The sequence below is a fragment of the Colius striatus genome, chromosome 15, assembly GCF_028858725.1.
Source record: "Colius striatus isolate bColStr4 chromosome 15, bColStr4.1.hap1, whole genome shotgun sequence".
NCBI lineage: Eukaryota > Metazoa > Chordata > Aves > Coliiformes > Coliidae > Colius > Colius striatus.
In genome coordinates, this window is record NC_084773.1 from 20,710,950 (window position 1) to 20,736,630 (window position 25,681).

General features: G+C 45.1%; 2 protein-coding genes across 3 annotated transcripts in view; one reads left to right on the forward strand and one right to left on the reverse strand.

Moving 5' to 3' along the window:
- Positions 1 to 16,760, reverse strand: part of SUMF1 (sulfatase modifying factor 1) — a 29,124-nt gene extending 12,364 nt beyond the window's left edge. The window contains exons 1-4 of one of the 2 annotated variants that reach the window (XM_062008418.1): positions 16,519 to 16,760; positions 13,437 to 13,610; positions 11,100 to 11,174; positions 682 to 764 (exon numbers count right to left, since the gene is read on the reverse strand). In XM_062008418.1, coding sequence (XP_061864402.1) covers positions 682 to 764; positions 11,100 to 11,174; positions 13,437 to 13,610; positions 16,519 to 16,725 — 539 coding nt within the window. In that variant the 5' untranslated portion in view covers positions 16,726 to 16,760. Of the gene's footprint in view, positions 1 to 681; positions 765 to 11,099; positions 11,175 to 13,436; positions 13,611 to 16,334; positions 16,422 to 16,518 lie in introns of those variants that run through there. The other variant, XM_062008419.1, reaches the window with a different exon arrangement.
- ITPR1 (inositol 1,4,5-trisphosphate receptor type 1) overlaps positions 16,730 to 25,681 on the forward strand; it is a 174,669-nt gene continuing 165,717 nt past the window's right edge. Inside the window, exon 1 of the mRNA XM_062008420.1 lies at positions 16,730 to 19,868. The gene's annotated coding sequence lies outside the window, so the exon portion shown is untranslated. The remainder of the gene's footprint in view (positions 19,869 to 25,681) is intronic.

The following is a 25,681-nucleotide window of genomic DNA, read 5'->3' on the forward strand; positions in this document are numbered from 1 at the left end:
ATTTCAAAGAGCAGTTCTGAAACTTTAACTAGTTGATTAAGGCAGCTAGGGCCAACCTCACTGACACTGGCCTAGTGAGAGAGGGCTGCAATGCAAGAGGTCCCAAGTGAAGACAGTCACATCCAAGTGCGCCTACAATAACACACAGAACTGAACAATGGCTCTCCACATGTGCAACCCAGGGCTGGTTCTGCATTGGCCACAAAAAGCACCTGAGAAAAATGAAGCCTTTTGATTTACTAGGCATAAAATTCAACAGCATATCTCTGCTGCTGCCAGACAGATAGGCCTCCAAATCCCAGCTGGAGGGGACACTCCACAGACTCCTGGAGTAGGCATGCAGCTGTTCTTCCTTCTCCAAACCCAGATCTGTACTGAGCGCTCTCCAGTTGATGACCTTCTAAAGATCTACTCTATTTCACTGATGATATATCAACATGCACAGAAAACAGTGAAGCACACTGCAGTATAATCTCTTTTGCTTCAGGTAAAGAGTGCTTATAGCCCACACTACCACTGAATGCCACATGCAGCACGTTAGAAGATGGGAAAATAGTTACTGAAGCAGCAGGAGCAGGTTATAAATCAAAACCCCTTTCTCACACCCCCATTCCTGGTGCAAGATTACAGGTATACTGACAAGCACTGTGTAGTATAACTGAATGGCCATTGATGGCTTACCTGTTGGAGATATTAGAGTCAGGACCTTCAGGGTGCTTCCAGTTGGCTCCCTTCACTGGCAACCACCATGGAGCAGCTGCAACCTGAAAAGGGAAAAAAATGGCCCAGGAAAACTTCAATTACCAGCTAAAGATTATTGTGAAAAACCACCATGTGGCAACAGGCTAAAAAGCTTTCAGCCACAGCTCATGCTCTGCCTGCAGCCATCTGGCCTACTGCATTCCAAACCATGTCTGATGAACCAAGGTGACCATTTGACCCACGTTACAATACTGCTGCCCAGGACACAGCCCAAAGAAAATACCACACAAACACATGCGAGAGGGAGGCCAAATCCTGAGCAGGCCTTTATGAAGAACTGTCCTCTGTCTGTCTCTCCTTCCCTTCTGCACCACCTGCAGGTCTGATAAAAGGCACAGTTCGTTCTCTTTGAAAGCACAGCCTTCAGCACACTACCTGTGGTGGACCAGACTCTTCTCAGAAATTCTCAGTTCTGACCTCTGAAAACATGTGCCAAGAACAGATACAGTGGTTGGAAGAGGTCATCTGGAACATCACAGTTTTACTCTGTTCTTTTACAGCAGTATGCCCATGGTACAGCTTAACCAGATAACCTCTGGGCTGACTTTGGTCTGACACCTTCTGCAGAGGTGATTAAAAAAAAGAGACAGTTTTGGCTTTAAGAGAATTTATGGGAATTTTCATCCCAATTACTTTCTTTCTAGCCTCAGTGTTTTGGAAGAACTAAACCAAAATCCTGATGATGCCCCTTAACTAGGGTTAAAACCCATATCTCGACACATTTGCTTTCCAGGTAATTAACTCAGTAAGCTGATTTTGAATTACTTGCTATCAGCTTCCAGAAGGTGGAGACAGAAGAGCCACACAAGTCAAGTGAAGCTTTTTTTCTTTCCATTCTTGCAGTTGGTTTGCTGAGCAGTATCAAGCAGATGAAATGTAACAATGCAGACATCAAGTGCTTCTCTCTAACCTAAAGTCTCACATTTGGTTCTGCAATGCCAAGGAATTATTCCTGGGATACATTCACCAAGGATTTCTTCTACTAAGCTCACTTCAAAGCTGAGAAGGTCAGTGCACAGCATGTTTAACTATACTGAAGATAGGCCAGAAATCTCAAGTTAGAATTTCACAGCTCTCAGGAAAGTAAGAGAGCAGCAGTACCATTTGCTGCAGCTCTCCCTGAATCTGAAAACGCCCGAGTAGGATCTCATCCTGATGGTTTCTAAGCACAACACGGTTGTATAAATTAAACTGCTGGGTTTTGAATTTAAACAACAAAAAATCTCTGCAGGAGACTGCAAAGACTTCCACTTTGGAAGACTTTAATGTTGGAAAACATTTTTGTTCAGCAAAAGAAAAAGCAGATGCTTTCAATCAGAATGGTTTATTTTAAACCAAGAAAAATAGAGTCTCTCCGCATGAGAGCACTATGTGTGCACGGCTTGTGTTTCTGGCTCTGCTGGAGCCAACACCAAATGGCTGCCAGCCTTTGCAGAACACCCAGATCTTTAGAGAAGTTACACATATAGTACTAGGACAGCGATAACAGGGAGAGACTACGTAATGCTTGCAATAATTAACTGGAAACTTATCTAAGTCAGCCACTGGCACCAGTGAGCACGCACCACGAGGCTCCTGCCCAAAGACAAAGTCATCTACCTGAAATATATGGTCCTTTCAAAAAACTTCAAGTCTTTAAAGCTTTTAATTGCTCTAAATCTAATTAGTAGAAGAGCTAATTAGGCAGATATTACAACATCACAGTTAATACAGCAAAGCCCTCCCTTGCCACTAATGAGCTTAGCCACATTCATAATGCTTCGTGTTCTCATGCTTTGCTCTGAAACACGCGTTCTGCAGGCTGGCAACAGATCCCTTTGGTAAAAATAGCTGCATCTGCTGATGAATAGATCTCAAAGAGATACTGAATTAAAGGACAGTATCTCCTTCATTTGGAAGAAGTCTTTACAGCATAGCCTGCCACTCATAACAGAAATGGGAGATCACAGTTGCCCTGCAAACGTTCCACAACTGCCTCCACGTACAAGGAAAGGCATTGGTAGGAGCAGAGCACATTGCAGAAGCAGAGAAGCTAAATGCTTGTTTTGGTCTGATCCTGATGAAGATGTGGATTATCTAGCTCTCTGCTCCAGGGTTAAAGTAGAAGAACTCAGTGCTCTGCTTATCCTGGACCTGTAGCACTCCGAAGAAAAGAGAACATGACATGGTAATAATGGGAAGATAGACTAACAGTTCATTCCAGCCTACAACTTTTCCACTCAGATGAAGTCATTTGCAGAACTGAAGCCTCTACTCCCACTAGCAGCTCGCATCAAATTCAAAGTTTAAGTATTCAATTTTCTTTTCAAAGTAGGCTGGGATAGCCTAACTTTAATTGCTCCATTAACTTCAGCTTTTGAGATTTTTATACTCCTTTATATCAAAAAAATCCTTCAGAAAGAACAGAGAAAAAATAAAAGGGGGAAACATCAGGAAAGTCAGTTTCATTGCGAGCAATGCACCATCACTGGTACTGCAAAAGCAGCATGGAGATGCCCTTAGAAACACACCACCCAAAAACCCCAGCCAATAGCTATGCAAACATTTGTATTAGTCTTGCCCCTAACGTGGCACTGGCCACGTTACAACAGAAAACAAAGCAAAACACCCCCCTGTAGCTCCAATGTTAACATTCAAATCACATTTATGTGTAACAAATAGTACCAAAAATAAACTCAACTGAGTAGCTAATCTTGGCTCTAATTCCATTTCTAACATGCAGCAAGTCACTTGAAACAGCAAAGCTGTAGATCTTAACCTTAGGCCAGGCCATGAGATGAGAAACTCCCGCTGTTGTCCAGACATGGACTAACCACTAACCATCTTTTCTTGATGTGCTACAGCATTATACTACTATTTTAATACAATAAGGCCAACATACACCATGTACACTTCAGTTTCATAAGCTGACTTAATAGGTTACCACTTGTATGAATCAGATTGTGTTGAGCACTGCACATCTTTCATTTGCAAAAGCATCTTCTTGGCTGTGAAAGCAACGTGTGCGTTGGCCGGAACCAGGGAAGTTATGAAGCATTACCTCTGGGAAATCCAGCCAGCAGCTGTACACCCTCACTGCTAGCACTGGGAGGATGTGTGCAAAAGTTAGTCATTCAGTAAAGAATATCATTTTTGGAAGAGGTTTCATCTATAGAAGGCAGATACACATAAATGTCTGTTGTTTTTTTCTTCTCTAAGCTGTATCCTAAACCCCAAACAGCTGATTAACGAGTTACAGGAAATAGAACACTTTTAGGAGGGCAGCGAGTTTAAGAAATAAAACTAATTACTGTGCAACAGATGAGCCACTGTCATTTCCCCCTCAGAAGCCACAAACAAATCACTTTAGGTGGGCTCCTGGTCACAAGTAACTTCACATTTGTTTTTCTAAGCAGTATTAATGTACCTTCCCAACAACCCTCAAAATCAGCTTTCCTTGCTAAGATTCATGGCAGAGTTCTCTCTCCCTCTCCAGCACGTATCACAAGAGCAGCGCTGAGCTGCACCAACACCTGCCTGCAGAAGTGAGCCACAGGCATGGAGAGATTCATGGAGCATGGGGATGGTGATTCAGCAGTCCCAGACATCTGCAAGCAGCAGCCATTCAGAGCAGGTGCCTCAGCACAGCACAGCCCAGCTCTCAGCTGATGCTCACACGGCATTTTGGATCACCCTTGTCACTGCCTTCACCAAGGCCTGCTCTGGGTCAGAGGGAAATTGTTGGAGAGCAGAGACACAGCTTAGCCCCTCTCTGATTCAGCTTTGTAGTCAGTCAGAACACACATCACACCAGGACAGACAGTTTGAAGCAAGCCAGAGCCATGTCGTGGTCCCACTGGATTCCAAAGCCCTTCTCCAGAGGCGAGGTGTGTCCCTGTGGCAGCGCAGGCTCCCTGCTCGCCCTCACCCACCTGCAGCTCTGCTGCTCCTCCCGATCGCACACGGGAAGCAGCACAAACCTGACCTATTTCTCTGCAGCACATCATCTCTATAGCAACAGGCTTGTGTTTAAGTTGAAACAGCTGTAACCGAGTCAGGGAGACAGGGCAATGTAAATAGTGTGGAAGTGAATACTGCCTGGGGGCTCAAGACAAAGAATATATCTCTCCTAGCCAGTTATCAAGGTTGTCATTGTAGCTGCAGAAGGAGACATAACCTGCATGTGCAGCTATAATTCATATTTGTACTTCAAGAGACTCTGAAGAGAAGAGCAAACCTTCTATAATTATGTACATGAACTGAACTGAAACAGAGTTGTCAAGTTCTCCACCAAATCAGTAATTAAACACACTGAAACAGCCTAGAAGTAGACAATGGAATATGTTTTTTCCAGGAGACAACTAATACTTGATGCTGGCAGCTTCTGCAACGCTACTGCAAGTCCCATGCTATTTATTATATCAATTAAAAGTCTCAGCTCCTCAAAAGCTCTCATTACAGAAGAATCTGCCTTCCTTCTTGTTTTCTAAGGTTTCTAGCCTCTTTCATTAGTTAAGACATTAAAGCAGTAAAGGTTTTTGTTTCACATTGAATATTTGATGCTGTTTGCCTTGAGTTAAATCCCGGTATTTTAAAGTAGTTTGAAATTGCAGTGCTGAAAAAGGAAAGGCAGCAGCTTTACAGAATAAGAAAGAATATATTTTCAGTCACCAGTTAAGAGAAAATTTTAGGCTTAACTGGAAAGTGGCACTTTTATGAAGAGATCTTTTCCTTTGCATAAGGGAAGGTGACTGAATCTCACTCTAACAGTGTAATATTTCACAGCTGGGTCAATCTTCCAGGAAAAATACCAAGAAAGACTTGATGCTAAAATCCAGTCAGATGCTTAAAGTGAAAGTTCTAGAATGCAAAGAGGCTTCTTTTGAGGAACTGATACTCCTGGTGAGTTCCATCTCTGGATGTCTATTTTTCAGCCAACATCTAAATCTGGACTCAAGCCAGTATATTTTTTTACTGACCATGTGAGTATGAGCTTTAGGAAAACGAGGCATGCATGGATGTATCTACAGCCTGCAGCACCACAAAGGCCCTGCTTCAAAGTCACAGCTTATAATGATAAATACGGACTAATATCACTTGTAACTCCCAGCGAGAGATGCTTCCTACATCATGTTCTTTATCCCAACAGTGGGAGTACAGCATCAGAAGACAGAGATAAACAGTCCAATAGCTAAATCATCCCAACTCCTTAGAGGGGATATCTGAAGCACTGGGGTCTACAAGAAATAGTCTCGCTCATCTGTTCCTTGCATTTCGGTTTCCTCTCTCAAACACCCCTGAAAAAGCAAGAAGCCAAGGGTGGCAGAGATGAAATTTACCTTTAAATCAGCACTAAGTGTATTCCTCAGCTCTTGCTCTTGCATTCTATGTATGCTGACACTTTAGCAGTATCACAAAAAATATACAATAACCTCCCTGCTCCCCCCAAGTCACAGATAAGCCAGTTACTCTTGCAAGCCCTCAGAAGGTACACTCTCCATAGTAACTGCTGCAAACACTAGCATGGCTATCCTACCTGCAAAAACTGCTCCTTTTATCACTCATCTGAAATGCATAATGTTCTCATTTTTTTTAGAACAGGACAGGAGTTACAGGCTCCAGGTATTGCTATGAACAGGTAAACTGCACAGCTCAGGACCACTACAGAGGTTTCCACACAAACAGGGATGAAAGTAGCATCCAATAGTCCCAGATCAGCCAGAACTCCTTAGCAGTATTTGCTCAAGTTTGACACTGAGCTAACTCCATTGCATTCTCAGAACAAAATGTCAATGCCTCCTAAAGCCCAAATGTACAGATTTGTATGCTTTTGGTCTCTTCATTGCAGAATGTATCTGGCCTAGAAGCAAAAATTAATTTGCTGTCTTCCACCAGCCAAGAATAAAACCATTCCCACTACTCTACAGTGAGCACATCTGACTTGTGCTCTACTCCAGTCTCAGGAAGCACTATCCTCTTTACCTTTTTCATGGTGGCTGGCTGCACAGTGAACAAAATTCTTGCAGTTATTTGCAAGAGCTCTCAAATCTCCTCACTGGCAAGCATGCCTCAGTACCTTCTCATTTCACAGACACAATCCCCATGCTTTTTGCTGGAGGATATATTAAAATGCCATAAAAATTTTACAATGCCATGGAATAATGGCGCTGGGAATGCGTTTCATCCTCTCGGCTTCCTTCTTTACCTCAGTCAGGGAGGTAACAGCAGGAAAACAGTTTCATCATAAAATAATAGCAAAGTCTCTACATTTTGAGCTTTTTCCATTTTTCCAAATTCTGTCAATAGAGAAGCAAGAAAAAGAAACTCAACTGCCAAGCTATTGGCAATTCTAAGCTGCATTTTGTCCATGACACCTAATCCAAAGGCCAAGTACCCAAGAAAGGCCATAACATAATAGCTGTAACAGCTGCAGTGATTACTAGTTGGTTTTAATCTGCAAGTCTGAGAATTGATTTGGATATCTGAAGCCATCAAAACTTGTTAAGCCCATACAGAATGTTTTAATTTCAAAGGACCTTCCACCCTTACCCTAAAAAAACAAACCAAAAAACCTTTTTATTGGAAGAGTCCTTGCCAGTTCTATCAGGAACACCCTCATCTGGTAGAGTGCTACATTTCTGCTATATGCCCACGTTACCACCACAAACTTGGAGGCCAAAACTAAAACTCGAGTTCCCATAAATCCAGAACAATTCAATTATTGGCTGCTACACCCCTTTTTACTGCTTCCCTTCCAGAGGAGGGTTAGGTCCAACCCACATCCCTGTAGCAGTGGCTATCTAGGAGACCACCTCACCTCCAGGAAATGCACACCCAAATCTCCAACAATTATTCCATGTGCTAAGCTGGTTTGCTCCTGCATTAGCTTTCATCAGCCCCACCTCTGTTCTAATTTAGCTCTGTGCTTCCTTTGAGAGTCAATGATAAATTTGTTTGGTTTGAGAACTGAAGAAGCCAAAGTGGCCAAATAGAGCAAAATGCCCAGATCCTCTCCCACTTCATTATTCATAGGAGCTGTTAAATACCATTTAGTTCAATACCTTCACTTCCACCTTTACCCAATTCTGTCACTGCATATGGAACACTATGTCCAAAATACACACTCCTGTTGATCTTCCCCTATATTCATGTTTGCCTTTAGCACCCCTGTGCTTCGAGGAGAGAAAAGCCCCATCACCACACAACTGAGCCATTAAGGCGAAGTACAGAGTCCTCCCATCAGTTTGTCGGGGGGATTTTCAGTACCTGTGGCACACCACTGTTTGGATCTTACTTCTGCTTCTCGTGGCGATACAATTCAAGAAGGTACATATCACAAGCTAAATTACTAGCTGACAGAGGGATACATTGAGAAAAAAAGCCTGTCTTCCCTATTGCTGATCATTCCAGGCTGCTGATGCAATTTACACTGTTTCTGACTACAGCTAAACACTTACACTGCAGTAGCCACATTTCAAACTGTGCTGCCTTGTTTGGTTTTTTTCTTTATAAGTAATTGAACAGTGTTAGTTTCCTCTCACTGTTCTTTTCCCCAGCAGGCATTAGGGGAATCTAAACATTTTGGGTAATGTAACAAGAAGATAGCTTTTATTTTCTATTGTTTAATTTAAGCTTGCACATCCCTAGGAAGTGTTTGCTTTTCTGAACCCTTAAAGTCTCTGCCCCATCACTATGATGCTTCTGCATTTCAGCAATAAGAAGTTTCTTGCAATTTGCCTACAGTAACTTGTTTCTTGAAAGCACGACCTAGAGAGAACTGCTAAACCATTTCATTCATTTCAGTGAGCTTCAATAAACATGGCCCACACAGAACACAGCCATCTGAGCAGCAGCCTGTGTTCTATTCTAACACCACATCCCCATAGCTGATGCTCCCCTTCCCTGCATCTGGTAGCTGCTTGCTTGTTCCTGTCTACAAACTGCACTGTCACAAAACCCAAAGACCCACAAAACAACTGAGGTCTGCACAGAACTCGAAATCTGTAACTCTCACCGAAAACACATACTAGGACAACAAAAAGACACAGTTTTTGAGAGGCAGAAGCATATACAGATAAAATTCTAAGCTGCATCTTCAGATAACAGAGTTCTCTTCCCAGCTGTAACATTGAGCTGCCTTCTGACACCTTCCTGCAGACACAAGTTCCCTGCTGAAAGCTGTATTTCATGGCTTGTAGCTAGTGAGGGGGCAGGCAGACAGGAGGAAGAAAAGCAGCTTCTAGTTTCTTTTTCAGCTCCTTACAATATTACCATATTTTAGAACATGAGTTTGTCCACAGCATCAGTATAAAGTTAAGAAGTGCCAAACTACAAGGCAGACAGTCACCATTCTCCATATCACTTTATCAAAATAATTGGTACAATCTTCCTCTGTGTCTGTTTGAACAATGTTCTGCATGCTAGCAACTCACAAACGAGCTAACAATAAATAGGGAAAACATGGCAAAAGGGCAGGCTCCTGCAGTTTACTTCTAACAAATACAGAAAACCTTCATAAAGAAGCAGCCAAAAAGACCAGTTTGGGCTCCATTCCAGCACCCTGGCGTAATACTTGTGTTAACATTACAGCCAACACTAAGATTTGGCTGACACGCCCAGGAAAGTGGCTCCCAACACTATGCATGTGTTTATACAAATAGACAAGATGGAGCTTACACTGGCATTCTTGGGGTTTGTTTGTTTGTTTTAAAGCAGAGAACCTGACTTAGAGATTTCTGTATTACAGAGCCAGGGCAGGAAAAAGAACTTCTCTAACACTGACTGTTGCAAAGATGAGATGAGCCCATCTGCGTTCACTCTACCTTCAAAATGAGTTACACCACTATTTGGGAAGTGCAATGTACTCTTTTAACTCTCACAACACACAAGTGTTATTCCTGAACTAAAAAAATAACAAATTCTTCTTGTCATCTCCCTTTCCCTGCAGCAGGAATCAAAACCCCACCCTTTCAGCAGTCACTCACATCACACATTCACAGGGAGCTTCCGGAAACCTCTGATCTGTCAGTCTCCCCCTTGAAGATAAAAAGCAAACTCTACGAACTTCTCCCCTCAAACAGCATCAGTTACACACAACAATGAATATTCACTCTTTTTATGCTATTGCTCCATCAACGTGGAACAAGAAGTCTGCTTGTGTGAGAAACTATTTTGGAGAAAATTAAATGACTGAATACTAAAGCCTCAGGGAGTCTCAGCTGGCTGCCACTGAAGCTGTTCTTTGGATCAAATGATGTGCATCAGTCAAACCTTGCTACTAACTAAAAAATACTGATTTAATCTCAGGCTGTCCCACCTCTCTCTCTCTCTTTGCTTTGCAAAAGATGCAAAACATGGCAAGAAAAAGTTGTGCTCCTCTATACGTGCAGTTTCACTTAACACTTTCTTATGTCTAACTGAAATATTGCCAAAAGATGCAGTTCAAGTCCTGCCTCTCGTGCACATCCTGTGTTGACTCAGGCAGCTGCAGAACAAACCAAGTGAGCTTCACCGCTCTAAAAGAAAAGTAATGAAAAAAGCAAAGAAGTGCCCATCCAGAATAGATGCACCTTGAATCCATCCCCCCCACAAAAGAAGCCACACCACACATCAGAGTGCTTTATTTTGAAGGCCTTTTTAAAGGCATGGAACGAGCTCTGGAAGTGCAGTGTGTTCCATTAGACAGGAGGATAATTCTGATGGGAAGTGACTTCAGGAGGTCACTTTGTCCAAACTTCTGTTCAGAGCAGATAAATTCATGCAGGAGACGACAAGATATAATCTGCTTACTGTTGGGAGCTGTAAAGGTTAAGTGACCTGTAAGGTTAAGAGGAAGTAAATAAAGCCTAAGAAAGGCTCAGCAACACATTCACAACAGAAAAAAAAGGAAAGGAGAGCAAGGACATTTCACTACCAAAATTCCAGGGCTTTTTTTAAACCAATATACAATTCCACTCAAGAGGAAAACACAATCAGCTCCAGTTTAATCAGCATTGCACCTACCAGCATCACTATGTTGCCCTAGCAAGATGAAGGGAACTGAAAAAACAGCAAGGCATACTTAGTACTACTTACCACTTACTATTTTCCCCATCTTAACTCTCATTTAGGATGCCAAAAAAGAGAAGAAAGGATTGATACTTTTTCTCATCAGGAGAAGATTTGTAACAAATTGTTTTCTTTAAAAAGAGAACAGACTAAACTCTCCACACTTGAGGGAGTCCATTATTCTAGGCCAATCTCCTCTCCATAAACCCCAGTTTTATACATGGCTTTGGGAACATCACACAATTCAGCTGGTATTGCCATCATCTACCTCAGTGACTCTCAATGAAGTTTTAGCTCGTGGTGTTACTCACTGCCTGGTGGATGTCAGCCTTCACTTCTTCACTCAGCATCCCCTCAAACACAAAGGAATCACCAAATTTTTCTGCCTATAGAAAGAACAAAAGATCCAACTGTATTATCAAAAGAAGGTTATTCTTAAAATATCACTCACATTTACAGCTTGCTTTTATCGAGGATAAGGGAATCCTAACAGTCATTCTGAGTTCTCTTTAAAGGAAGCTCTTTTGGAACGAAAGAGAAGGAATTTTATCTCTGAATGTCATTCTTCAACAGCCACTGGACAGATGGCAGCTGACAGAGCTTCTGCAAATGTTTTTACCTTTGTTAATTTAAAATGCAACTCCAATTGTCTCAACTGCTTTAAAATGCTACAGTCAAATGTGTAATATTCAAGGGCATGTTTAATTTCTTTTACTTTTCCTTTGGGAACTATGTAAAAGACTTAAGCCCTATCACTTAGTGCTCCTTCATCACTAGCACTGTGTTTTAAAGTGCTGTTACAAGAACAATGGATGAGGTTAAAGTAATTCAACCATTATATTTAGCACTATGTAAAGTCAAAACAAACAAAAATTACAAATACTTTCAATGAATCACAGCACACAATAGCAACATGGGGGTTTCCCCCTTTGTAAACTGAGTGCATTGATATACCAAGGAAGGATACAACAGAATTCAACACATTTGCCCTTCTCGATTTCTTTGAATGCCTCTAATAAAATGAATACTGAGAATGGTCACCAGGAGCTGCTGCTGCACACTCAGAACTCAGGAAGACTTTGGAAAGAACAATCCCATTCACCACCCAATTTGCAAGAAGTTTTAGCATATGACCTTACTCTTTATTTATTCAGTTTCAGAAAGGAAAGAGAAGGGAAAAAAAGCTAACCTTGATCTCCTCTCACTTGCTCAATCTGAAAGACCTAAAGATGCAAACAGGTTTATCAAAGAAAAGAAACAAATCCACTGTTTTTTTTTTTTTTTTCTCTCCTGCCCAATTGAAAAGGCCCAGAGGCAAAGAGGCTCATCAAACAGCTTTCAGTCTGGCTGCCTTCATCAAGGGCTTCTTCCAAGTTCATTAAGAAATACTTTTTGTTCAACAAGATAGCTGTACCTCTTCAGACTTTTTTTTTTTTACTGAGCTGTTTACTTTCAGGTTTCATTTGCCACTGGAGTTCAGTCTAGTCCTTAATAAAAGAAACCCAAGAAGTAGGCTGGCACTGTTTACCCACAGTAAGCAATGTCGACAAAAAACAGCTCATCTGCATCCCCCCCAAAAAAAACCCTGCAGAATCAGAGCTGTTTACTCTAACTCTGAGTTTATTTTTCTAAACCCAGCATAAAAGCAGGCCCCATGTGAAGGGGGGGAGGGAGAAAGCAAAAGTGGAGCACCCAGCTACACCAGCTGAGCCATGAAGAGCTGTCTGTATCAGACTCCATCTGATGCAGTGCTACATTTGCCTGCCACCACACATGTGCTCTTTCCAGAAGCTGTTTGCAACAAGCTCTGCTCAAACTCAGTGTTAAGCAACCTTTTTCATAATTATTGAGCTAAGAATTTAAAAACAGAAATAGTGTTGTAGATAAAAGAAGCCCTTCATCCAACCAGAAGGATCCTGTCTTCCAAATGAGAACCAGTTACCAAGTGAATTCAGCAAAGTGCCTCCTTTGAGACCTTATCATTACCAAGGCTTTTATTTGCCTAAAAGGCCTGTCAGGGTTTTATACAAGTTGCGTAGGAACAGTCAACTGTCAGGCAAGCTCAGAGCCTCAGGCTCAGAGAGCTTCTTTCTTGGAAAAACCTTCACATATTCTTTTAGTCCATTGTTCCCAGTTACATGCTCAAAACTATTATTATACTTGCTATTATATCTTCCCTAGACAGCAGAGCTTTCTTTTCTTCAGCTCATTAGCAAGTGGCTGTGCTGAACTACCCTGCAGAGTCCTCAGCTGTCACCATATTTTAAATTCCCATTCCTCTAACAACATAGTTGTACTGGTACATTGATGTCCTAGGACCCAAAGGTCAAGGCAACCCCAAAGGACAACAAAAGAAATCCCCAGTCTATCTGTCAGCTTCACCCAGGCTGCCTCAGTCATACTGCAGGGAGGACAGCAATGCAGATACCAAGACATGTACTAAACGTAACAGCACACGTGCCCTTTCAGGCCCTGAGCACCAAGGCAAGACAATCTTCTCTCTGCACTACTTAAATGAAGAACATTTTAGTATGCAAATCCCAAGCAAGCATTGTGACAGCCTTCAAAAAAGACAAGTCTAAGTCTTTAACAGGGATTTTACCAACACAAAGAAAGATGACAAGAGACTATAAACCCTTCCACCTTACCTCAGTAACATACCCAGTTGAATTCACAAATCTTTCAAACTCCTCATTGCTGACCTCATACTGATCCATGTAGAATGTGTTAACGTGGACTTTTCTAGCAGGCCATTCTCCATCTTGCTGTATTGCAGGCTCATCTGTGCCCATGGTGAACACTCCTCCTGGAATAGCGACCATCTGCACAGAAAACACCACCCAAAAGATTACAAAAATGAAAGACTAAGAAGTCTCTCATCAGTCCCACTCCTCCCTTCACCTCAGCTTTGGAGGTGCTTTTACTTTGAGCAGCATTTCCCTGCCAAAAACAGCACCACAAACAGGCAATAGTGGCACCTTGAGCACCACTCATTTGGAAGAAATAGCAAGCAGAACTGAAATTGAGACCAAAAATCCCATGTGCAGCTCTTTCCAAATGAAGTCTTGGTAATTCAGAACTTGTACTGAGGGTAATGCTTCCGCTGTAACGAAAAGAAACACATTCCTCTACTGTAAGCAAGAGCCAAGAACCAAGCCTGAGTCCTTTCCACTCATTTTAAGATGAAGAATTCTGGCAAGTCACTCTATTCCTAGCAAGGCTTGAAGCATTAATGAAGAATCTGGAGATTATGAAACTGTGAAGTACTCTTTTTGGGGCAAGTCTATGCTTGTTTACATATTAACTACACACCAGTTTTCATTCAAGTAACAGGCATATGCAGCACTTTCTTACCAACCGTGCTGCTAACTGGCAGGTAGACACAGCACCTGCAGCTCTGTGTGCCACACGAGGACGTTTCAAGTCAGTTATATTTCAGTCCACAGGAGCGGCCTTTGGCAGGAGCCTCAAGGTTCAGAAGGAGGATGACTGAGTAACATTTTAGTTATTTCAACAAGATGTTTTCCCTTTAAGGTCTCAAACCGTTTCCAGAAAATCTGTTCATTCTACCCTCAGTTTTAGTGGGCTCTCTCCAGGAAGACAAAGGCTCCAGAGGTCATGTCATGCCTCATCAGATGTTCCCTGAGTGCCCTGTAAAGACCACAGACTGAGCAACACACTCCTTGCCCAAAAAACTCCAAGAGCATCCACGATCCCTGTTCACAGGCCTGTACTGGAACACAGAACGACAGCTCAGGCTGTGTAAAATGTGCAGGTGAAGTTTCAAGGGCTGACTACCCAAGAGCTAGCTTGTCAAGAAGTTACCAACTCAGTAACAGAGGAAAGAACTGGAGAAGAAAACTCCCTCTCTTTTCAGTATTCCCGAGCTGCCTTCACTGCCTAGCCCACACTGAATGTAGCCACCTCACCCCTCCTCTGGCAATGGTCAGAGGCTTGTGAGGGAGTGAGCCCCAAGAAAGCCATCTAGCACTGACCAAAACATCCACTGTGTAAAATAATCTGGCTTGTCATGTTGCACCTGAACGTATCTGAGCAGTGACTTGTGATCATACAGTGATCTGACAAGGAACTCAAACAGGCAGACCAGTAACAGAACCTCAAATGAGCAATTTCGTGACTAATAACAGAAATACTCACTTAGCGGTTTCCAGACTAACACACTTCTAACACTATTCCAGAAGTTTAGCTCAAGTTCTGACAAAAAAGAAGCCTGGGGTTTAGATGTAAGAGTTCAAATGCAATTCCATATCCATCTAGTGGAATAATACAGTATGCAACTCAGACCTTAAAAGTGACCAAACTGCAGAGACACGGCTTTATAAACCATGATGTAACACTATCTAGATGAAGAGGCAGGTTCACAGAACCAAACGTGGTTCTCTCCCAGCAACACTTAAAATCCACACAACTTACAACAGGGCTGTAAGAAGTACAAAGGGAAAAAACACTTTTTCCTTTGAACTAACCACGTTTGAAGCTAGCTGCATCTCCTTTGTGCTAAACAGAACCTGAGCACTTGCTCAGTGTCTTTAACCAAATCCATAAAAGAACTTCAGGATAAATTTGCTTACATTTATTAGGATTTAGGGTACAAAGTTGCACCACCTCCTTCCTTCCAACCCACTGTAGCTAAAACAACTCCCTGAAGTAGTCTTCAAAAGAAGATTCAGAGCTCACTAACAAGCTGCTCTCTAGAAGCATATGAAAAATTAACTCTTGCTTTACAGCCTGGCATTCCTCTCCAAAGGATGAATAATCTCTACAGCTTGGCAGTGTACAATCAGCTAGCCATGCCCAAATTAACCTGCTGCTTCCCAGCCCTGAGACACAGCCACAGCCAACACTTCTACTACGTCCACCAGTAATGTGTCCAACTGATACCAAGGACTGATGCCACAGGATGATCCTCCCACACCAAGGCTCATTTCACAGCTCCACCTCCTCTTTGGAAATAGGACCTTTTTCCAACAGCCAGCTTCACGATGACAACACATCACAGGGCTGCAAAGCTCAGGTTTCCAACAGCACTCTTCAGCTGACAACAGTGGAACACAACACCAAGCGAAGAACAGATTTTTTGCACCCCTATCACAACCAGAAACCACATTTGCATCGTTAATTAAGCAGTTTTAACATCCAGTTTTAAAATGCAGGTAGTTATCACCAAGGAATTAATCTCCAAGAAACATGAAAGTTCAACCACAGAGGCAAAATCCAACAGCAGAGGCTGACAGAGGTCATGTATTGTGTTAGACTGTGGAATGGCATTCCCTGCATCTTCATGGTAGTATTTAGCCAGTGTACACAGTACTGGAAGCTCTGCTTCAACAACAGAGACAACATTTGCCTATGGTAACACTTAAGTCCAAAGCGTTACAGTAATGTAGGGCAGACCCACTAAAACACCAGCTCCCCACTTCTAAATCATAGTGGAAACAGGTCATCTCCGTTGAGGCAGAGGCTAATTCCTCCCTCACTTGTGAACACAGCTCAAAGCCCAGCAGTAAACAGTTGTCGTGACCTACTGTTGAAGCAGATAGCTGGCAGCTGACCCGAGTTCAGCCCACAGAGAGCTGCCAAGCGTTGGTAACGCCAGTTCCCCCGTAACGCGGCCCTCAGCGCCCTCAGCGCCCTCAGCCTCGCGCCTCCGGCCGCGCCCACAGCACCACGTGACCGCCCCGCCCCGCGCGCGTGCGCTCCGCCGCTCACCGTCCCGCCGCCGGCGCTCCGGCCACCGCCCGCCGCCGCCGCCGAGTACCGCCGCGCCGCCACCTCCCGCCCGTCACCGCCGTCCCGGCTGGCGCTGCACCCGCAATCCGCGCCGGCAGCCGCCTTCCCAGCGGCTCCGGCGGTGGCCGCCAGCCCCAGAAGCGGGAGGAAGCAGCGGAACACCTGGGCTGCCGAGGGCGCAGCCATGTTGGCGGAAGTCGCGCGTGCCGGACGAGGTCACGTGAGGAGCGGGCGCCGCGTCCCCTCAGCGCCGGCCCCGCCCCTCTCCTCAGGCTGCGCACGCTCCCGCCGCCCCCTCAGGACCGCCGCCGCCGCCGCCGGGAGCGCGGCCCCGGGCCCCCTGTGCCTCTGCCCCGGCGCTCAAACGCTTGCCGAGGTTTGTGTCCGCCAGGTACGTGAGGCTTTGTGGTTAGAGGCGGGAGCACAGGGCGTGGCCGGAGCGGAGGAGGCACGTCCCCGGCCGCCGCACCCCAGCACCAAGGCCCCGAGCCGCAGCTCGCGGCGGTTCCTGCGTTGGATTGGAAGTTTGCTTTTCCCGTTGCCTAAAAATAGTGGTGCTGAAGAAAACACGGCCTGAATAAGGCACCCAGACTGAGGAGCTGAGCCCAGTGCTCTCTGCAGGGAGGTATTTAGCGTGCACATAGACAGTATTCAGGGAACGTACCTGAGAAAAAAATGTACGTGAAGTAAACGCAAGTGTGTCTGTGCTCCTGAAAATAGTTGACCAATTATGTTATTTGGCAACATTCATAGTAAGGGGAAGTTCAAATTGTGTAGGTATTGCTCAGCAGAAGCAAGGGCTGGCCCTTTTGGAAACTCTTGGAAATCGTAAGTAGCTCACCCCAGGGGTAGTGTTCTTGAGGCCTTGGTCTCTGGCTGAACACACCAGTGTTAATGTGTATTTTAAGCTTTCTCTTTTGCAGCAAATTGCTGCAACAAAGCTGCAGTTGAAGAACAACTGACAACATGTAGGTAGCAGTGGTGTCAAGAGACTCATACAAGGTGCAGATCTACAGCCCAAAAAGTAAGTGCTTACAGCTTTGTCTCTGTTCAATGTATGTCATGTAACTGCACATACCTGCCTTCCTCCTAGGAGTACCCTCATCCTCTGTTAACAGGGGATGATGCAACTCAGTATCATTCCAGAATAAGGACTTGGGAAGAAGTGAAGAGATTGTGAAGTCCGTGGCAATTTCTGTTTATCTATCCGGGGATTTTATTTTTTTTATACTTAAGAATTGATTTTACTAAGTATGACATAATCAGTTTTTATGGCAAAACCTCAGTAGAAGGAGGGAAGAAAAATACTACTGGAGAGAAGAAAGGAGAAACCTGCTTTTCTTTCCAATTGAAAATTAAATCCTGTAGTTTGGGGGTTTTTATTCTTCTCGTTTTGGGGTTTTCAGTGGAGGTGACTGAGAAGCATCTTGTAACAAGCCAGGTGAATGGCAACATGCTAGTGTGCAAGCCAAGCAGATCAGGAATGGAAATGTACTCTATAGAAGCACAATGGCCTCCTACTTTGCACTTGGGAGAGGTATCAATTTGCTGTTAGTAGCAAGAAGCAAATTACTACCCCACTCTGTGCCAACTCAGCTGGCTGGGACTTTGTGATCAGAGCAAAGGCCCTTCCCACTCACCATCCTCCTGCTAAGGAGCTGGGGGAGTAGCAGGTGCATGTGCTTGCATTCTTGCCTGGCATCAAAAATCCAAAGTCCCGCTGTTTTGTTCCCAGGCAGAAAGGGTGCACTGCTTTTGTATTCCCATGTACTCACTGCACAGCCAAGGTACACAGCCTAAGGCAGATGATGATCAGCTGTCTCAATCCAGAACTGTTGATACCTTCTACATCAGGGAACTGGTAATGCCCTTGTTTTCCTTTGTTTTTCCTGTGGTTTGTTGTATATGTTGAAGATTTTGGTGCTCTGGCATGTAAATCTTTGCTTTGTGTAGCACCTTGTTAGGTCTGTCATCAGAATGTATCCTCCACTATGTGCAAAGCAATCTGTACTCATTCTCTGGAATAGTAATTAAAAAGATTGAATTTTTTTTTTCTTCCTAACCAGATTAGGACTGAGCATCTCAAAGGGGCACAACCCCAGTGAAGCAGGGGCTTTTCTGTTTGTTTTGTGTTAGTACTGGAGAGGAACACTATTCAGCTGGTTTTGCTATATGAAATGTTACTGTGTGTAAAATGACAGTGCTGGGAGTCGTCATAAGGATGCGTTTCAATTATCTATCATTAGTCTCTTTTGCCTTGTAAGGTACTTAGAAAAGCAACAGAGTGCAGGAAAACAAATGAACACAAATTTAATTAGAAAATCAACCCTTGCTGCTTTGGGGTCAGGAAAAGTCAACATTCCTTGCCTGTGGAAACAGTGATGTTAGCTCTGTACATTAATGAGCCTCTATGAAAATGCAAAGTAAATATCAGTTATTTTCTCCTTCCAGGTTCCCAGTGCAATTTACTGAAATGGCAGTAAAATCTAAGCATCCAAATTCTAGAACTGAAAACAATCTGCCAGGATAACTTCCTGTTATTAAAGCTGTGGGATTCTGACTGTGTAATGATGGAATTAGAGAAAATCAGCTAATTTCCAGTGAGCTGGGACAGTTCTCTGGTGTATCTTGCCCACTCATTCTTTTCCCTTGTTTTCTTAGAATTCTTTTCTGCATCATTTCTCTACTTCCATCAAGAAGATTTATGTTCCTTATTCTCTCAGGAGACTAGATGATATAATTACAATTACAGTTTGCCTCTGAGCAACATCCAACTTCCAGTTTGTAATCTTGAGAACTTTTGCTGGTGTCATTTACTGATCATGTTTGTGCTCCCAAGTCATTTGTTCCCAGGCAGCTAATCTATTCCACACAGGGTTTAATTATTCTCTTTCCTCACATCAAGTGCATCATGCTTCAGGATTAAGGCATTGATTTCACTGTTATTAAATATTATAGAAATAAGAGACTTTTCAGCACTTAGCAGAAGGCTGAGGTGTTGCCTAGCCTTTGTCCCTCTTCTTGGTAGTCCTTTTCATCTGCTAGTGCTGCAGTGCTGGCATAGACAGCTTTGACAACAGGAAGCTTTTATGACCATGTACCTCATCATGAAGGCCAGTCATGATGGTGAGCAAGATTAGACAGTTTGAGTCCTGCTGGTTGCCTGGAATATCTTCTATTTTTTTTCTTCCAGGGCTGCTGCTTGTGGAGCTGAACCAACAGCAGAGGCAAAAAAATGTACAAAGGCCCACAGCAGGCTGGAGTGCCTTCTGTCCAAAGCAGTCCACAGACGTCAACAATTAATTGCAAAGTCGGCAACAAAAAACAAGGTAATATTTTTCTTGTTCTTGGCAAATAAAAGACTTCATCTTAACATCTTTCATTAAGGTTGAATTCAGAGTTGCTACAAATAGGGTAGTGATGGAGCAGAATAAAGTTCAGAAAGGAGAAAAGGAATGGAGTTCTCCCAATAGCAAAAAACCACCAACCTCTTGCAAGGTGTTTTCCTGTGGCTGAAATCACATCTGTGATTGGGCTAAACATCTACATTATAGAGCTCTAAAGACTGAAGTGATATCTACCAAGTAGTATTTTTGTCACTGTTTCCCCTCTGAGTTCTTGAACAGTTGTCATTCCTTAGACCCTCTCTGCATATGTGCATGTCATCCAAGCCCAGCCTGGTTTGCTATTGAGTGAGTAGGACTCCATTCCCCATCTCAGGACTCCCTTCTGTAGCTCACATTATCATTGAAGCACTTGCTCTATGGTGCTTACAAGTATGAAGTTTTCATTCCCAGACTTCCCTCCATTGCATCTCTTCTTAAAGCTGTAAGATTGTAGGAGCCTTATGAAGCCTCTGTGCCTAAAGCAACATCCCAAAGCAAGAAATGGAAACATTTTCCACGGCTGGAATTTTTCTTGTCTTTGCCAGTACCCCTTCAAACCTAGCAGATTCTTTGCAGCACTTGCAGTGCTCAGTATTTTTGGCTGAAAGGCCCTCAGTAGCCCAAATTCCACAGTCTTTGAAGAACAGACCATGACTTGAAAGCAGATGTAGTCCATGAGAGAAAACGTAGCCGTTGATGCTCTGCCTTCCGGAGAGGCTGCAAGATCAGATGCCTGGTAGGCTGCAGGAGACAAAGGACACGACTGCTGTAGGAGAAGCATGGAGAGATGAATGCAGCTCTTCAGACAACGGACTGAGGATTTGCAGCCTGGGATAGAGCAGAATATCCCCGGCCTCCGCTGCCTCCCATATTCACAGAGCTCCATACTGTCAGATTGAGTGTGGCTGGGGGACCTGTTCATCCTCTGTCTGTGGGAAATCCCCCAAAGCCATGCCTTACCTCACATGCCATTCCTAACACAGTGCTGCTCTTAGTGAGCTCTCAGGTATTTCAAGGCATGCAGCTAGTGAAACCACTAAAGCTGTTCAGCAGGCAAAGCTGGTGACAGTCCTTATGTCACTGCTGAAATGCACCAGACATTCTACCCATTCACTGTCCTCAGCCTGCTGAACTCATCTGGAGATCAGATTTGATTACAGAAGAATTCATTAGGATTACTTAATGATATTAGGCACAATTACTCCACCAAATTTCTGATGAGTAATGGCTTGTAGTGCTGCAGCCACCAGTGAAAATCATACAACCCTATTCACTGACCTTCACCTCAGTTCCTAAGTTATGGCCTTCAGCTTGTGCATATACTTGCTTAGCAGCCACAACTGCAACTCGTCTGATGTGACTGTTTAACGAGGCAGCAGGTTGTGTTGAATCAGAACCACTGGCTGATCCGGACTCCTGCTCTTCCTCTGGCAGCACAAATGCCTCCACTTCCAGGAGGCGCTTCGTCCTGCCACACAAAAGTTACAGTATAACACTGGACAGTATACCTTGACTAATATTTTAAGGACAAATAAATGCCTCATGTAATAAATAAAAGGAAATATTACTTTTATCACTGCTGATCATTCTGGCTTAAGTGTTGCACTGTCATTCAGCAGACAGGCTTTAATGTTAGCAGCAGCCCTAGGCCAGACAGTCTTACTGAAGAGGAAGCCAAGTAAAGCCCAGTCCTTTCCAAGTTCTAAACTGTTTTTCAGCAAAATCCCAGGTTTACCTCACATTGCCACACTTCCCTACAGCTGGCTGTTGCCAGCGAAGGGCCCATCTGGTAACAGAATTAGCTCAGAGGTGAGAGCAGTGCGTGTAAATTACCACGCAAAAGCTTAGTCCCTTGGATTTCAGTAAGTGTGAGGGTTTAAGCATGATCACACACGTGCGTTTACTCGGTGTTTACTTTTCCTGGCTTGATTTTCCAGCCTGTTATGTGGCTGGTAAAACACCGTTAGCGCATCCCGCTACTCCTCGGCGGCAGGTGGGCTCTTCGGGCCCGCCCGCCCGGTGCCAGGGCTCTGTGGGAAGCCTCCTGGACGTAGGACAAGGGCGCGTTTCGGGCACGGAGAGCCCGTTACACGGCAGCGCCCCGCGGCTGTGCCCCGTCCCGGACAGCCCGGCCCCCGCTGCCAAGCCGGGGCAGCCCCGCCCCGCCCCGCCCCGCCCGTCAGCCGGCGCGGGGCACGCTGGGACTTGTAGTCCAGCGGGAGCGCGCGGCGGCCATAGCACAGCGCGGGCAGGGCTCCGCTCCCCAGCGCGCCCCGCGCGGGTATATAAGGCGCGGCGGCGAGCCCGGAGCCCAGTAACCATGTGGATGTGCGGCTGAGGCGGCGGCGCGCGGGAGGAGCTCGGCGCAGCCTCCATCCTAACGGGACCGCGGGCATGGGGCTGCCGGCGCGCTGCTAGCACGACCCGCCGCACCGGAGACAGGTAGGACCGGGGCGCGGGCGGGGACTGGGAAGGGAGGCGGGCAGCCCGCCCTGCTCCGCTCCGGCCGCCGGGACAGCCCCCTTCCCCGGGCCGTCGCCGGACTGCGGGCACGGGGCGGGGAGCGGGGTTGCCGGCGGGGGATGCAGCTCCCCGACGAGCCGCTGTGGAGGCTGGGCCGGCGGCGCCGCGCTCGGTGGTGATGCCCAGCCGCGGGAGCCCCGGTGGGACGGGGCAGAGAGCTCTCCGCCCTGCCGGCCGCGCTGGGAGCGGAGCCCGGCTCCGCAGCGCCTGTTGGCGCCCGGCCGCGGCGGGCGGAGTGTGGCCGCTGAGCCAGGGTCGCCGGCCGGGGCTCGCCGCTCCTCTCCTCTCCTCGCGACGAGCGAGGCCTCGGCGGAGGAGCTGCGTGTCCGCTCCAACTTTCCCTGTGTTTTTCCTCTCGTACTTGGGACAGAGTTGCAAGGGACGTTTCACGTTATGTAAACACTTGCGAGCGCTGATGAGGACTTGGCTGTGGGCGATCTTATTCTTAAATGGTCAAAGGCTGGGCAGCTGTGGGTGGATATTTCTGAGGGTCTGGGTAACTGGTCTGACAGGCCAAATATTTAGCTGTTTCCTGGGCTACAATAACTGGACTTCTGCAGCGGGAGGGGGCACATGTACATTGCCCATGTATGTGGGATGTGCTCTAATTCTGAGTGGCTTTATGTCTCCATGGGAAAAGCTCGGTTATTGATAGTTGCACTGGTTGTTTTGGGGCTGAAGACCGCCTTGCAGTTCCCCTCACTGTGTAGAGAGGCTGCGTGTGCCTGTTGCTCCACGGATGCCTGTCGTGTTACCCCGAGTGCAGGAGGACTCTGCTGTAGAGCTGAATGTAGCCCTGGGCTTGGGGCAGCAGCAGTGGCTTGGGGTCAGTCCGGCTTTCCTCTCTAGTATAAAGTCTCCTGGCCCTATGTGGATTCAGCCTGGCTCTCCATAATTTGTATAAAAAGCTCCCAACAGGTAAAAGGTTGGAAGTGCTGCAGCCAATGTTACTGCCATATGCCATGCAACAGTTAGCACGTGCTCACCGAACTGCAGATGGATTGAGCTGTGGTGTTGCTGTTCACTAATCAGGAAGGGAAATCATGGCTAATACAATCCATATCCTTTCCTTATGAAGATGTAATGACTTGAAGTCAAACACAGAGCAGTGTGCATGTGTGGTAGCTCTTTGTTTTAGTGATTAACGAGAGCCAATACCTATGCATGTGTTTCATTTCTTAAGTGTACATTTTGTCAACTGCCTTTCAGTTTCTTTTCCTGTGCTCAGAAATTTGCCTGGTACCCTAGGACTTCCAAACCTGTTGAGCCAAAAGACTCACTGATTCAGAGACCAGGCCAAAGGCCCACATCTGAATTGCTTTCCTCACAGAGTTCAGCTGCATCAGTGTGGGATGTGATGTTAAGCCAATATCCATTTCTTTCCATCGGAGGTTTCTCTGTGGCTAAGTTAATGGGCTACCAGGCTCTGGCTTTTTATTTGTTTATTTTCGAAACCTCTACTCTAAGTCAGTTTCCTCACACAGCAAACATTCCAGGTTCTAAACACTCAGTGGTTTTGCTGGTGCGAGGTCAGTGTCTGAAACAATAACAGGAGCAGAGTGTTGGACCAACACTAGTTGTTCAGTGAGTAAGCTGGCTGCAATGGGGCCAAAAATTCTGGCGTAACAGGACACTTGATGAAACAAAAGTGGAAGTTGACTGCTGTGGAAACAAGCAACTTGAAATGGTGTGAATGTATAGTGGTCAGTGTGTGTAAACCAAAGAAGGAGTTGCTGTGGAAGTGGAAAACAGTTCCAGTGTATTTCAGAACAAGCTGTTACAGGAGCGCTATGAAATAAGCTGTTTGCTGAGCTGGTTTCTTTCTAATGTCTTTTCTAAGCCATCTTTTGTTTGTCAATAACATTTTTTTCTTGTTAAAATACCTCGTTGCACCTTGAGATTGAAGTGTCTGCTTAGATGAGTTTTTTTCCCCATCCGCTTGTTTTGCAGTGTTAATTAAACCTTAAAATAGGGAATGATATCGTTTCCTCTTACAGGGGTTCATAAATTGGGAAGTAAAGAAACAGCAAGAGTAACTGTGGTTTGCCTTTGCAATCATGGGGTGGAGCTTAACTGTGGGAAAAAGTGTTTGCCTAGGATTTGCTAGTCCTGAACACTGTTGTTAGAGGGTGGAAGAGGCTGAGTGAAGAACACTCAAAGAGCAACCACTTAGTCAATATGTTTGTTTGGAGACTGATGTCTTTGGAGCTGCAGGTCTGGGTGGGAACAGCTGAATGGAGGAGTTGGCCAGGGACTGGGAAACAGGATGTAGGGCTGTGTGAGTAGCAGCTGTGGTCTCTGGTTATAAACATGGGGTTTGATTCGATCTTATTCATGACACCATCAGTCCTCTCATGTCACCTCGGCAATCTCTGTGGGGTAGAGTGGAAAGTGAAAAGATCCAGTTCAAGTGAAGAAATAGTCTTAAACCCTGTCAGCTCACAAGTGCCATTGGAACAGAGTGAGAGTTGTAAACTGTGATGTCCTGCTCTTGTGTGGTGCAAAGTCTTGGCCTAATTTTGTAGTAATCCTTCTTATAAAGGGAATACTGAATGAGCTTTAGAGAGTGACAGTGTGTGAAGATGGTCAGCCACCTGCAAGCATGGCAGATTTTGAGTGAAGTGTGCAAGCAAGGTGCTGGCTCCTCCAGCACTCTGTGTGTGCTCCAGGGGAAAAGTTACAGTCCCATTGGTTGGTCACATACCTGCTGGTGTTGTCCAGAAGCCTGTTCTGGAAGCAGAAACTCCTTTCAGCTGCTCCTCTCTCCTGATAATTTACTTAAATGAACAGTATTGAGGTGACGTGTCTTTTCAGTGCTATAAAAGAGCCTTAAAACAAGACCCAGGCATCTGGAGCCTTTGTCTTGTACCTGCCCTTCGATGAAACAGTCAGAAGAGCAGGTGTAGCTTGTTTGGGTTGTTTTGTTGACTGTGCTGTTCCCCTGTGATGCTGTGCATGGTAATTCTTCAGTGCATAGTGTACTCCTTAGGAGTAGCTGATGTGTTGAGTTGCAGAGCATACTGGGAGTCTTAGAGACATTATTATCCCATAAATATGAGATAGTTGTAGGATTATCTCTTAAAGGCTGGAGCAATCTCAAGATCCTGTGGGAGGTGGGATAAGGGTAGTGGCTCTGTAGTAGCTGATAGACGAGCTGCTCGCTCACCCGTGGGTGAGTGTGAGGGAAGGCAGCTTCATCAAAGCAGCTTATGGAGACCAGAGGGGTTTAGAGG